Source organism: Carlito syrichta, unplaced genomic scaffold, assembly GCF_000164805.1.
Source record: "Carlito syrichta isolate Samal-C Ts95f unplaced genomic scaffold, Tarsius_syrichta-2.0.1 Scaffold312086, whole genome shotgun sequence".
NCBI classification, from domain to species: Eukaryota; Metazoa; Chordata; class Mammalia; order Primates; family Tarsiidae; genus Carlito; species Carlito syrichta.
The window spans coordinates 116746-131440 of record NW_007256182.1 but is presented as its reverse complement, the minus strand read 5'-3'; the positions used below and the strand labels follow the sequence as shown (position 1 = coordinate 131440).

The 14695-nt window shown below is 39.7% G+C and overlaps 1 protein-coding gene across 1 annotated transcript in view; it reads left to right on the top strand.

Moving 5' to 3' along the window:
- ARL8B (ADP ribosylation factor like GTPase 8B) overlaps positions 1-5725 on the top strand; it is a 73826-nt gene extending 68101 nt beyond the window's left edge. The window contains exon 7 of the mRNA XM_021718330.1: positions 3514-5725. Coding sequence (XP_021574005.1) covers positions 3514-3563 — 50 coding nt within the window. The 3' untranslated portion in view covers positions 3564-5725. The remainder of the gene's footprint in view (positions 1-3513) is intronic.
- Positions 5726-14695: the final 8970 nt, after the last annotated feature.

Sequence of the window (14695 nt, the reverse complement as noted above, 5' to 3'; positions counted from 1 at the left end):
GTGTGCACCTGTAGTTCCAGCTACTTGGAAGGCTGAGGTGGAAGGATTGCCAGATCCCAGCAGGTCGAGGCTGCGGTGGCCGGAAGTGTGACAGAGTGAGACTCCAACATAAAAAAAAAAACAAAAACCAGCAAAAATTAATCTCTCAAATTTGGGAGGCTAGCAGTCCAAAATCAAATTGTTGACAGGTCATGCCCTCTCTAAAGGCTGTAGGAGAGAATCCTTCCTTCCCTCTTTCTAGCTTGTGGTTACTAGCAATCCTTGATATTCCTTGACTTATAGATGAACCACTTCAATCTCTGCCTCATGTTCATGCTGTTCCCTGTGTGTGTGTGTGTGTGTCTGTGTGTCTGTGTGTCTGTGTCAGTGTACTGTCTTTTTATGAGGATACAAATCATTGGGTTAGGGCCTACCCTAATCAATCTTAGCTAATTACTTTTGCAGAAACCGTGTTTCAAATAAAATTCATATTATACGGTACTAGATGGACATGGATTTTTAGGGGAACACAAAGCGATCTAATCTAGTACAGTATCCTTAATAAATATGTATGGCTTAATTTAAGACTTTAATTTGATGAGGAATTATTTAATAAACGAGTGTATTGGAATAAAATGTAATAAATAGTGCCAGCCGGGCTCGGTGGCTCAGCCTATAATCCTGCGCTTTGGGAGACTGAGGTGATTGCCTGAGTCTGCAGGTTCGAGACCCGCCTGGGCAACTTGCTGAGACCTCATCTCTACAATAAATCAAAAATTAGCTGGGTGTGGTAGCACACGCCTGTAGTTCCAGCTACTTGGAAGGTTGAGGCGGAAGGATTGCCAGAGCCCAGCAGGTCGAGGCTGGTCCCGGCCACCGCACTCCAGTCTGGGCGACAAAGTGAGACTCCAACTCAAAAAATAATAATAATAAATAAATAAATAGTGCCAAAATAGTATATTTACTAAGATACTATGATAAATTTTTCTTTAACCTTCATTCAGTATGTATTGCTTCTCATCATACTTAACTTTTTCTTCAGTTAATTCCAGTCTCTCTTCCACCCATCCCCAATATGCTTTTCTTTCTTTCTTTCTTTTTTTCACTCTGTTGCCCAGGCTGGAGTGCAGTAGCACGCTCATAGCCTCAGCAGCCTTGACCTCCTGGGCTTAGGCAGTCCTTCCGCCTCCGCCTTCCAAGTAGCCAGAACTACAGGCTCATGCTACCATGCCCAGCTAACTTTTTGATTTATTGTAGAGATGAGGTCTCACCATGTTGCCCAGGCGGGTCTCGAACCTGCAGACTCAGGCAATCACCTCAGCCTCCCAAAGCGCTGGGATTATAGGCTTGAGCCTCTGCGCCTGGCCTTCAACGTGCTTTAGTGAGATCAAAGTGTTGATAGTTGTTCTGGCTGATTCTGGGTTCCTTTAACAACCATCCAGGGCAGTCTGAGCTCTAGTAATTCTGCTGATGGACACAGATTTTCCTTTATTAAATGAATAGAAAAGTGTCTTGTTATGTTGGGAACATTTATTTGAGAACATGCTCTTAAAGCACTTAAGGTTGCATAAACTTTATTAATTTTTTCCTATGTAGGGAGGAGCTCTTGTTAAAATGTCAAGATATAGCCCTATGAGAGCATTTTCTTCTCACATCAGTGGTTTCAAGGAGGAGTTTTTTCCCCCAGGAGACATATAACAATGTCTGGGGACATTTTTGGTTGTCATAACTAGGAGGGTGATTGCTGGCATCTAGTGGGTAGAGACCAGAGATATTGCTAGACATACTACAGTCTCCATAGCAAAGAATTATCCAGCATAAAATGTCACTAGGCGCAAGGTTGAAAGGCCCTATTCTACACTAACCGTAAATTTAGTACATTGTGCTGTTTTGTAAATCTATTACTTCCAGTATTTTCTCTAATATTTCCTAAAATAGAGGAAAAAAGCACTTTTGAAGGGAGGAAAAAATATTTTGTTTTACACTGTCACAAACTATTTGGATTCTTTTCTGAAGAAATTCTCTTGGGCTCATTTATGTAGAAAATGTAGTAGAGCTGGCGAGAACTTCCTTTGCTATTTTGAGGCTGATCTTCATAGTTTGCTATACAGCTCAGTAGTCACTAGGTTTGTAAGTTTAGAACTCCTGGTTCTCTTCTGGTTATCAAGCCTAAGGAAACCAATCCACTCTAATATTCAAAACAAGTAGTTTGTAAATTAGAATGCCTTTATTTGAAGTGAGAAATGGAAATATAATGGATTAGCCAAGTGGATTTTGTGGTAATGACATCAGAATACTCTTCTTGAGTTCAACTTTTATAACATATTTTGGTTCTAAATTTTCTAAAAAGTATTTCATAGCACATGGGTTGTATATCATACATCTAGCTTCCTAATATGTTGCATAAAATACCTTGATTTCACCAGTAATGTGTCCTTAAATGACACAGGACAGATTACTTCTAGGAGGATGATCTTTGCAAAGATTGCTTATATCTGTGACTTTTTTTTTTTTGTCATGGAAGGCAACTCTTCCTTCATCTGAGTATTTTATTTTCATTCTGTCTTTTTATCTAGTCTTAAAGATCTGTCTTTCTTTAGTATATGACCTTCTACCCAGTGTCCACAGAGGTTTAAGTGAATTTCCTAAATATTTAAAAACTTGGTCATTTCACTTTGAACTTACCTTCCCCCCACTTGATCCAAATGAGTATGGCTTTGCTCTTATTACACACTGTTTTGAGGGATAGCAGTTGGGTTAAATCTTTGTGAACAGGTGATGTTTGTTCAGATCTCAGTTCTATACGGTTCTTTATGTGTGTGGCTTACAGTTTCTTTAATGCATGTTAGCTGGGAAACCGGAAGATTGAATTTACCCTCATCTTTCAGGCTTGGAGAATAGAGTGGTGCTTCTAACAGACTCACATACCCTTTATGTGGATAACACATTTTTAAGACATCAGGACAATAACTATTTAACTCTAAATGTCAAGGGGCAAGGTGTGAACCCCTGTACTAGCCTTGACTGTGAGTGATAACCCCCTCTCCTATCCCTGTGCTTTAGCCACATAGTATCGCTTACAGTCCATCCAGAGCTCCACACTGTCTTATGGCTTTGATTCTTTTGCTTTTGCTATTTGCCTGGAATTCTGTGGGAGTGGCCCCCAAATTCAAATGGCTACTGTGTCTTTCCTGTTATACTTAAAAGCTCCTTAAGGGCAGAGAGGAGTTCTCCCATACTTGTTTATTCCTGGCGATTTGCACACAACACCTGATCTTTTAGGTAATGCATAAAAGATGGCACCAGCTGTCCCGTACTCAGTTGAACTTTCACATCAGAAGACTCCTCAGTCTCTAATAATTCCTCATATTATCCTCTTTAAGTTCAGGAAATGGATGCAATAGTATACATGCAGAAGAGGGCCAGCCCAGTATGTGCCTTGAATTACCTGCATTTTAAATATTGTCTTTGTCTGATGTTTAGTTTCTTAACTTTGGTATCTTAACGCCTTCACTTTTTCCCCTCTATCTTTAGATATCACACTTCAGTGGCTTATTCAACATTCAAAATCTAGAAGAAGCTGAAGCATCTCCTGAAGTCTTCCAATCCTTCTTGGCTATAATCCTAGAATTATTGTCCGTTCCTCTGAAGTACTTCCCAGAATACGGTCCTTCCTAAACCCAAGAAATTGCCTTTTTCAGAGTTTATTTCTCATGTGCACTGCTGAAGATGTGTATCCCTAATCCTTCATAAAGAATCAGCTAGAGTTGTCATGATAAAGTCAGCACACACAAAAAGGCTTCTTACACATACTTGTCTTAAACAGTGTGTAGAGCTTTTTTTAAAAAACACTTTTGACCATCTTAAATCAAGAAAATTGCATATTTTGTTCTGGTCTTTCTGGGCCAGATTTTTATATTGGTTTTCAGTAAATGTCTATAATATTTCATTATATAGTCCAGTAGCTTAATACTGATAATGACTTGATACAGCATGAAGTTTCTAGTGCCACACACAGTATTTAGAAAACCTTTAAGCCTGACTCATGTGGGATATAAACATAATGTTTATCTCACAAATGCATGTGAAATGTATAATTACACCTTAGGAATTCAAAATGGTCTGCAATGAGTGAGCAGAGGCACCAGATCAAGGTTGTTGGTTCTTTACACTGGTGGGAGTCTACCTGATGAATATTAAAACATTCTGCTTTCTGAGAAGTCTTTATCACCAGTTAGCAGTTGGGGACATGGAAGGAACTAAAGCATGCTGTTTTGTATCTGTCCAGATCATTACTTCTATTTTTTTCCTGGTTCAATATACTTTTTTAAGGGGTTGGGAATTGAAGATTTTCTCAAGCTTTCATGAATTTAGAGCATTCCAGCCAATATAATAAAATCTGTTAAGAATGTCAGACTTTGTTCAAACCACCTGTTTGTTCTTTCTATCTTTAGTCATTAAATCAGTGCTGCTGCATGACTCTCTAACTTTTTATATCCAGTCATAAAGTTGACTTTCAGCACAAAAGATACTTATGAACAAATAAAAATTCTTATTTTTCTCTCTTACCGATGTAGGGTTTGGCACTCTTTTGACTGGTGCCATTAGACATCTTGATTATTGTGACAACTCTAGACCTGCCTGCTTTATCTAATGTAATCATGCGCAATGTCTACAGGTTGTTTAATAATCAGTCACACAGAACTGAGGAACTGATGCTGTTTGTTTGCTTCTATGATACAGAGATGTCTAAAAACTTAAACTGAACATGTTTTGTAGTTTAGTGATCTCCATATACATAAAGGGACATATTAATACTGGTTCACTTGTAAATTATTATTCATATAGATCACCGTAGTAGATAAAACTCTGTGGTACACCCGCTTATGTGTTGCCTCACACTGTGTGTGATTTTGTTTCTTTGTTAAGCAGCACCTATGTAGACTGCATTTCCAACTGTGTTGAGCACTCAGAGTGTAGTCAACAGTAAGTTCTTTTTAATGAAAACCAGTTTTAATTTATAGACTGCCATGGCCTTAAAAATATTCTGTACAAAATACTGCACTGTGTTGCACAGACACTACTTGTTTTTCTCCATTCATATTTTTATGAGTATAATCTGGGCTTTTAAAGTTGTCTTCTTATTCTTTAAGGCATGTTGCATACTTCCCTGATGGGATGGATGGTTCTGTGTAAATGAAGGGATATTTAAACTTGCTACTATTGTTCAACACCATTGATGGTCACTGTGAACCATTACAAAGAATGTGGCAACTTGCTTGTGCCTAAAAGGAGGAACTAGAATGTGTGACTATGTGGGGATTGCATAGGTTTGTTAATTGACCTATAGCTAAACCTTAATGTGTTTGTGTGTCTATTCATTGCTTTCAAGACATCCAAATGCTACTACAACATTTTCCTGTGCATTAACCTCTGCATGTGAAAACTTAACAGTTACTGAACTATGTAAATACGTGAATTTTTTTTTAAATTTTGGTGGATGCATTTTTTTGTCTGTTTACTGCTCTTCTCAGCTTTATTCAATAAACTTGCATTTTGAGGGTTGTCTTGGCAATTTTAACTTAAAATGTGCATCATGATGGAAGGTGAAGACTTTGGAAGGAGGATGAAAGAAAGGTAACACGAGGAGGGTCCATAGACCATGTCCTAGGAAGAAATCAGTTTAGCCCTCAAAGAATTGGGTTTGTGGGCTAGTTAAAATAGAAATAAACTTTTAAAATATCCACAGAATTGACATTGTTTTTTTTTTTTCTTGGATGGGGAGGAAATGATACTACTTGTAGGCTGTCATGATACACCAAATTTAGGACTTTAAGTGGCAAGAGATAATAAAGCATTTTATAATCCAGTTTTAAAAATCAAACCAAGCTGGGCTCGGTGGCTCAGCCTGTAATCCCGCGCCTTTGGAAGGCTGAGGTGAGTGGATTGCCTGAGCCTGCGGGTTTGAGACCCGCCTGGGCAGGCGAGACCTCATCTCTACAATAAAATAAAAAAATTAGCCGGGCCTGGCAGCACGGCCTGTAATTCCAGCTACTCGGAAGGCTGAGGTGGAAGGATCGCTGGAGCCCAGCAGGCGAGGCTGCGGTGGCTGGGAGCTCTAGTCTGGGCGACCGAGTGATACTCCAACTCAAAAAAAAAAACCAAACCAAGACCCTACTAAAAAACTGATGAAATTGCAAGACAGTGCCTACTTGCTGACTTCAGAATGAAAATATTTTAAACCTTTGCACTTGAATGTCCCGTAAGAGGGGACATCATAAATCTAGCAAACCACCGATGTCTCCTCTTAGGAAACATAAAGAGATTGCTGGTGGTTATACAGGACAAACTTAGGTCAGCAGAGTTTTCAAAAATATGTGTTTCCTTGTGGTTTTTCATTCAAATTGCATGAAAAAGCAAATAAATACATACTGAGGGCATATGTTTAAATCAACTGCGTTATATAGAAAAATGAAATGTTTCACAGTGGTGCACACACTGGACAGTAAATTTCATATTATTAATGTGGGAGGCAGAAAATGAGACTGCACTGTCTGCTCAAATAGACCAGGTGGAGACATCAAATTACTGTTGCACAATACACATCAATGAAACTGCAATGCATGTTGGTGACTTTCACATGTTACCACATGTTAGAAAAATATAAGATATAAAATTTTGATTTTTTTTTTTTGGTCATAAGCAAGTTCCTCAATGTCCAAAATTCCATTATAAGCCAAATGTCATTATAATAAAATAATTGGTCCCAATGCTATACTATTTAATATGAAGTCATTAGTTTTTCACTGTTTCGTAAAAAAGTGCAGTTGAGTTGCTGGTAGGTGATCCACAAGATGTCTCTGAGTGCAAAGGGTTAAATACCAAACATGCTGGTTTTCCCACAAACACACATTTTTAGAGTAAAGCATTTGGCACATTTTATTCGTATTTTCTGAAACATAAAATAAGGTAGTATTATCAAAGTATTGAAGAAATGATTTTGTATATTTTTATTTAGAAAAGTTCAATTGGACTTTTCAACTATATCCATACTGTCAGTCCGTACAGCCAACCCTTATTGGCTAATTGGTTGTGTGATTTAGCATTTCTGTCCCTAAGGTATCCCATTTAAATTTTTCTTTTGGTGAATTACTGGAGCCACTTAGTCAAGGAACCAGTTAATTCTCTTGTCATCACTCTCCTACCAAACGAGGAGAGAGTGTATGTGTTAGGGGGTGAAGGAAGGGGAGCATTGAGGATATACATTTAACTCAATTCTAAATTTGTATCTACTTTCAAAAATTGAGACTTCTAAAATTAGTCCCTTGGATTCTGTCAAGTAAATTGAGTGTACTGGATCGTGGCTGCTTTAGTGTACATTGTTTTCTGACTGAGGAACTAATTGCCTTGTAAGTTCTAATGTAGAATTGAGTTTCACTGAAATCCTGTTGATTTGGTAATTCCAACTACTCCAAGGGTCTGACAGGTTGAGAGCTGGAGTGGAAACTTAACTGTAATGTGTCAGGCACCATATTGTAACAACCAGTTGCCCAAATGCTTTATTCTAAAAATGTCCCATGGTGGGGTGGGGGTGGGGGCCTGAGATATTTTGTTTGGTGTTTAAAATATTTATGTTACAAACTTTGAAGGTTATGTCTTCAACAGTGTGTATTGCCAGTGAAGAGACTTGAAAAGTAAGACGGTAAGCTTTACAGACTTCTCTTTAGTTTGTTGTTCCACAAGTATGTGGCCCACTGCAGGTGTTTCCTGTTGGTTGGCAAATATCTTCCACACATTTTCTGTTTAAAATTCAACTGTTAATAAAAATAAGTACCTTGTCATTGCTGCCTCTTGGGTGTTCTTAGAGAAACAGAAGCAGGTCATTGACATGCCATATGGACTGCAACGGGACGTTTCTGAATCTTAGCAACAGCAGTAGTCATTCATTATTCCATTCTATTAACAAGCCTTCTCTTTGGTAAGATAATTCTATTTTGAATCCCAAGGCAGCTGGCACTTAGATGATACAGATTTCCCAGTATAAATTGGGATGGGGGGGAATATACCTTAGTCACTTTTTACTGAGGCTTACAGATCTTGCATTCATAAAAGGAAGGGATTTAGGGAAAGAATTGCCAGCTTAAAATGCAAACTTAGAGTGGTTCTATGAAGAGTGCCGGCTTGGTATTCAGAGAATTGGTTCTTTTCTTTGTCATTAACTGACCCTGTGACTGCTGAGTTGCTCAACCCTCTTTGGCTCCTTAATTTTCCCAACTGTAAGACGAAGAGAGGATTTCTAATGTAATTTCTCCCACTTACAGGCTGGTTTTAGCAGGCTAGAGATTTGATTGGTGACAAAGTAAAGCCATTCTGGTGAATATGTTAATGTTACATGTTCCTTCCACTTGAAAGTAATCACAAAATACGGAAGTATTTGCATTTTATAACTTGAAATTTTAACACAGTTAAGGGCTGGGGATTGCAAATATTTTACAGAATGATACAGTAACTTACGTTTTATTTGAAGGACATGCTATGAACATACAGGCTTATATTTTAAAAGGCATTTACAAATTTTAAAGCATTTTCCAGCCGGGCGCTGTGGCTCATACCTATAATCCCAGCACTTTGGGAGGTGGAGGCGAGAGGATTGCCTGAGTCCAGGGGTTTGAGGCCAACCTGGGCAACTTGGTGAGACCTCGTCTCTACAATAAATCAAAACATTAGCCGGGTGTGGTGATGCGCACCTGTGGTTCCAGCTACTTGGAAGGCTGAGGCAGAAGGATCACCTGGGCCCAGCAAGTCGAGGCTGCAGTGGCCGTAAGTGTGCCACTACACTCTAACCTGGGCAACAGAGTGAGATTCTCACTCAAAATATATATAAATATATATGTAAATTAAAGCATTTTTCTCAGTGCAGAAAAATGTTTGGTATATACTGTAGGAAAATATATACCTACTACCAGCAATAGGGGGCAAATGGTTTAGAGTTACGGTTTAATACTTTATAACTATGTTGCTAGTTTCTGCTAGAATTTATCTGGATTTTTGAAGAAAACTGAAATGATTAGAAAATACTTCCTTTCAAAGTAAAGAGGTGGAAGGACAAGCAAAATCATTGTGTTGCCTTCTGAACATGGAAGTAGAATGTAACCAGTTGCTAATTAGAGCATCTCCAACCAGTTCTTATACCATCTGCAGCTTGGTCCTATGCTCAGTGTCGTACAGTCTGTCTCACACAATGCTCTATCTTGTTTCTAATGTTTAAGAGAATCCATTTCTATCTACTGTAACCCAGTATGTGAATTAGGTAACTTTCCCTATTTGTATGTTTTATTTATTTGTGTTCAAATTGCTCTTATTTTTCATACCACTAGCTGATTTATGAAACACCAGCTTTCCTCACCATTCAGAGAAGGGTTAAGAATATGTGTATAAGCCAGGCGCAGTGGCTCATGCCTGTAGTCCCAACACTTTGGGAGGCAGAGATGAGAAGATTGTCTGAGACCAGCCTGGGCAACATGGCGAGGCCTTGTCTCTACAATAAATAAAAAAAATTAGCTGGGCATCGTGGTGCATGCCTGTATTTCCAGCTACTTGGAAGGCTGAGGCAGAAGGCTTGCCTGAGCCCAGCAGGTCAAGTCTGCGGTGGCTGTGAGCGTGCCACTGCATTCCAGCCTGGGCGACAGAGTGAGATTCTAACTCAAAAAAAAAAAAAAAAAAAAAAAAAAAAAAAAAATTTATAAATTCCTACTTTGCGTGGAAGCATCAAGAACCTAAAGGCACATGCACTTGCATGGTGAATATTCTTAATGGATAGTTGCTATATTTGTTTTTATGGTTTAGTAACTATAGCTGGCAGAAGAGAATGCCACTATTTTTTTTTTCTAAGTTCCATGTATTTTTTAAAATTAATTTTTAAATGATAGGTCATGATTCAAACACAAAATACACAGAAAAGACACTGACTTCATCTCACCCATGTCTAATAACCACCAATGTTTGGCCTTTACAGGTATCCTTTTTGTCAGTTTCTTATTTTTTTGTTTTTGCTTTTTTCTTAAGACAACAGGCTCTCACTATGTTGCCCAGGCTGGTTTCGAACTCCTGGGCTCAAGCAGTCCTCCCGCCTCAGCATCCCAAAGAGCTGGGAAGACTGGCATGAGCCACCACACCCAGACTTTTTAGTATTTTCTTTATACAAAATACAAAAAAACCCAACAAAAAAACCAAAAAATGATTTATCTTTATACATATAGATGGATAGTTGTTTGTTTTTTTTAATCACAGAAAAGGTAGCATACTGATTTGACAGAGTTCCTCTTTTTGAAGCACTGTGGTTTCTGTTTTACTGCGTGGTTTTTATTGCGTGTTTGGCTTTTTTGTTTTTTTTGGAGTAGGAGTCTCACTCTGTCATTCAGGCTGCAGCCTTGACCTGCTGGAGGCAGTCCTTCCACCTCAGCCTTCCAAGTAGCTGGAATTACAGGCATGTGCCACCACACCTGGCCGATTTTTTTTTGATTTATTGTAGAGATTAGGTCTCGCCTTGTTGCTCAGGCTGGTCTCCAACCCCTGAGCTCAGGCAATCCTCTAGCCTCAGCCTCCCACAGTGCTGGGATTATAGGTGTAAGCCATTGCGCCCGCCCTGCTGTATGTGTGGTTCTCATTGTGTCAGTATCCCATAGTTTACTTAACTGGTCCCTGTTGATAGACGTTTGGGTTGTTTATAACCTTTTGCTTTTATAAACAGTACTACAAGAAATACTTTTGTACATGTGTAGCAACTCATAGAAGCATATCTGGATCAAAGGTTAAATGCATTTATATTTACACGAATGTTAAACAAAAATTATGGGACACCATTGTTTTAGACTGAGCTCTTGTACTAGGCCCCAACAGACCTGACCAAACAAGAATGGAGTTGCTCATGCTAAATGCCACATAATCAAATTGAACTTTTCCTGAATACAGAAGATTCCAGTCTACCTGGGTCAGTGTAATGGTCCCCTCTGTGTAAACCCTTGTAAAAAAAAGTAACCTGAAGTAATCCGATGCTAACCAATCAGTTATTTTTCTAGTGTTCTGTTTCCTTGTTCCCACTTGACAAAACCCACTGTTCTGCTGTTGCCCATTGGTAGATTTCGTTCTGTTTTGTAGAATAGAGGTTGCTGGACTTGTGAATCATGAATAAAAATCAGTTAGCTCTATAAATGAATTTGTTGTAATTTTGTTTTCTGATACTAGAAATTGTCAAATGACCCTTCATAGGGGAAGTGCCATTTTAATTTTTACCAATCTCTGACCCCTGTGTCTTCTTAAAAAAGATGAAGTCTCACTATGTTGCCCAGGCCGAAGTGCAGTGGCTAGTCCCAGGTGTGATCATAGCTCACTGAAGCCTCAAATTCCTGGCCTCCTGATCCTCCTGTCTCAGCTTTCCAAAAAGTGTTGGGATTACAGATGTGAGCTGCCATGCCCAGTCGCTAACAGAGCATGTTGACAAACTTTTGGGTAAATCCAAACTTCTGGATTTCTGTCCATCAAATAGAAGGTCAGCCTATTTATAATGGAGGATAACTTTAAAGTCACTGAAACACATTGGCCAGGTCACCTTCTTCCAACTACAAAAATGAGATTGAATTTGGACCACCTTGTAGGTTGTATCCCCAAATCACAGAGATTTAGGGCCGTTATGTTTAGAAGCTGCTACAGGTTGAGATAAATAGAACTCAGTGTAGACTTGACTCAAAGCTTTTTTAGCTGTTCTTGGTTTGTGGTAAGTTTTAGCTCTTGTCCTCTTTTATACTCTATTTCCTTAGACACAGTTTTCTGCTAAAATAGTGCTTTGAATATAGGAGGGGATTAGTTGTTTTAATTCAACAGATCTCAGGTGTCTATGTACCAAGTACTTTTTACTAGATGCTAGTTTTAAGAGGTTCTGAATTGAAGAGTATTAATAATAGGGCTTGAGTTGTATATAGCACTGCTGTAAGTACATTATATACCCCCCCACATATATACCTGGGATGCCAAAAAAATATATACACATTTTAAGCGATGTTATCTATATAATACTTTTAGTTTGCTGTAATCAGAAGTGTCTGGATGCTGATAGTAACCACGTGGTGCACCTCTTGTAATTGCAGAAGTCAAACATAACCTGTATTCATCTTTTGTTTTCAGTATTATTACAATATTAATACAGTTTTTCCCTTTTAAAAATATGTATACATTTTTTGGCACCCTCTGTATGTATATCACAGCTGCGATAAGTGCTGTTCTTTATCACCCCTCCATCTTATGGGCAAGTCAAAAAGTCTAGAAAAGTTAACTAACTTCCCAAGGTCACTCACAGGGCAGAGCTATGATGTGAACACCTGACTTCTGCGTCTAGGTTCTCAGTTGTCATCTCTGGCACTCCCCAGAGTGAACCTATTTTTACAACGAAACTGCCTCCTTTTCTTTTTTTCATCAGTTCCTGGTGCTCTTGTGTGATTACAGAAAAAGCCATCAAAAATCAAACTGTAACTTAAGATTTTTAAGTTTAGGGTCTTCTGACTAGATACGAGTGTCGTCTCAATCTCATCAGCTATATTTACTTTGAGGGGAGTCCTAGTCTAATCTAAAGGGCTAGTCACAAACCCATTTTCTTTTCTTTCCTTTTTTTTTTTTTTTTGTAATGAGACAGGATCTCACTCTGTACCCAGGCTGGAGTGTAGTGGTGCAATCATGGTTTACTGCAGTCTCAACCTTGTGGACTCAAGCAATCCTCTTACCTCAACCTCCCAAGTAGCTATGACTATAGGTGTGCACCACCATTCTTGGCTAAGTTTTTTCTATCTCGAAGGGGTTAAGGTGTCTTGCTATGTTGCCTAGGCTGGCTTTGAGCTTCTGGTCTCAAGCAATCTTCCCACCTCCCTTTCCCAAATTTCCAGGATTAGTGGTGTGAGCCACTGTGCCAGGCTTCAATTTAATTCTAGATGAAAATACTTAACGAATTTCACCTCTAATTGCTAGGGTATGCCTTGAAGTGCACTAACGTCAAACTTGTGGCCTTCGGGGAGTCTTGGGAAGATTGGAGGACAGGTCTTTCTTTGCTTGAGGGCTAGCTACTATTTTCAATGTAAGTTTCCCTGACTAAATTGTGGTAATTGTTTTTCTGCCCTGAGCCAACAAGTTCTGAGAACTGAACCCCTGCTTTCTTTCAATATGGTTTGTGAAATAAACTTAATGTTTTTTGTGAAGATTAAATGAGCAGGCATGTGAATGTGTTTTGAAAACAATCTCTACAAAAAGAAAAAAAAAAGATTGCAAATGTCAGTTGTGAAGGGCAATGCCTTTCACATAAAGATTCAACTGTTTAGAGGTTTTGTTTTCTTTTGTTTGCTGCATTTGGAAATGGCTATAAGGTTTGCCCTTCCTAAATTTTAAGTTAGACCATGTGCCTGTTACGCCAGGGTTCTTGAAAAACTTGGGAAGCAAGGCCTGACTGGACTCCCAAATCTGATATTGGCTGAGTGGCCAAGGGAGTGATGAAGAAGATAAGTTGTTATATGGCACTCTCATCACATTTTCAGGGCCAGGGGACTTTGAAATACACAGGAGGTGTAATGGAAAATAAGAAACACTTGATTACAACACGCCATAGCTGGCACATGGAAGAGTCCTTTTCGTTGGGTGAGATTTTTGCCTTCCCCAAATTGCAAGACAGCAAGCAGCCCAGGCAGTAGAAGAGTAAAAAGAGAGCTTGAGCCAGGGTTTAGGCTACGCAGCAGCTTCTCCTTTGTCCCCCTCTGTGAAGCATGCCCAGGGACCCTGCAGAAAGCCCAACCCCAGCCTTGATCCTGAACCTGCATTTTGGTGGAACTTGCAAATTGAATGTGAATATTAAGTTGCAAATTGTCTGTTTCCTTCCTAAGATACTTTATTTACTACAGATTTTAACTTAAATTTGATTGGCCAATGCAGACTGGCCAATCCAGCGTTGAAAACAGTCTCCATATGTTGCCTGGGCTGGCCTCAAGCGAGTCTCTACCTTGGCCTCCCAAAAGCGTAGAGATTTCAGGTGAGAGCCACTGCACACAGCCTCTCCCCTCCCACTACCCCCTTATAAAAAGAAGATCCTATTTCCAAGACAAAAGCAATGTAACATAGCTCAATATTTCCTAAGTTTGCCTGGTCCTAAGAAGTGCCCAAGAGCATTTGTTATACATGCGTCTTCGAGACCCTCCATTGCAGTTGTTCCGTAGGTCTAGGAAGGGCTCTGGGGATACATGTTTTACAAGCGCCACGAGCGATTCTTACAAGCTGGGAGTTCAAATAAAAGAGAATTCAGGATACTGTTTCGTGCAGTCCTTGAGCTAAACAGTAGTAACTCACCTCCACCATAAACAGAAGCTTAAGTTATAAAGACCCTGCCCTCGATATGCAAAAGTTGCTCTTTTTATTTTTTAAATGTTTCTTTCCTCCCTCTTTTCCTTATATGTCTAACTGTCATCACTCTTAACCTGAGGCCTGGAGCGGCTCTTTCCCGCCCCAGCTCGGCCAGACCCAAGGCCCGCCCGGAGCCCGACCTACCCCAGGCCAGCGGGTCGGGGCCACGTCTCGCCAGGCGTCCGGCGGGGGCTCCGTGCCGCGCTCCCATTGGCTGGAAGTTCGCTCGCCCGGAGCCGGAGCGGACGCCACTCGCCACGCCAGCCCGCCCGGGCTTGGGACCGCC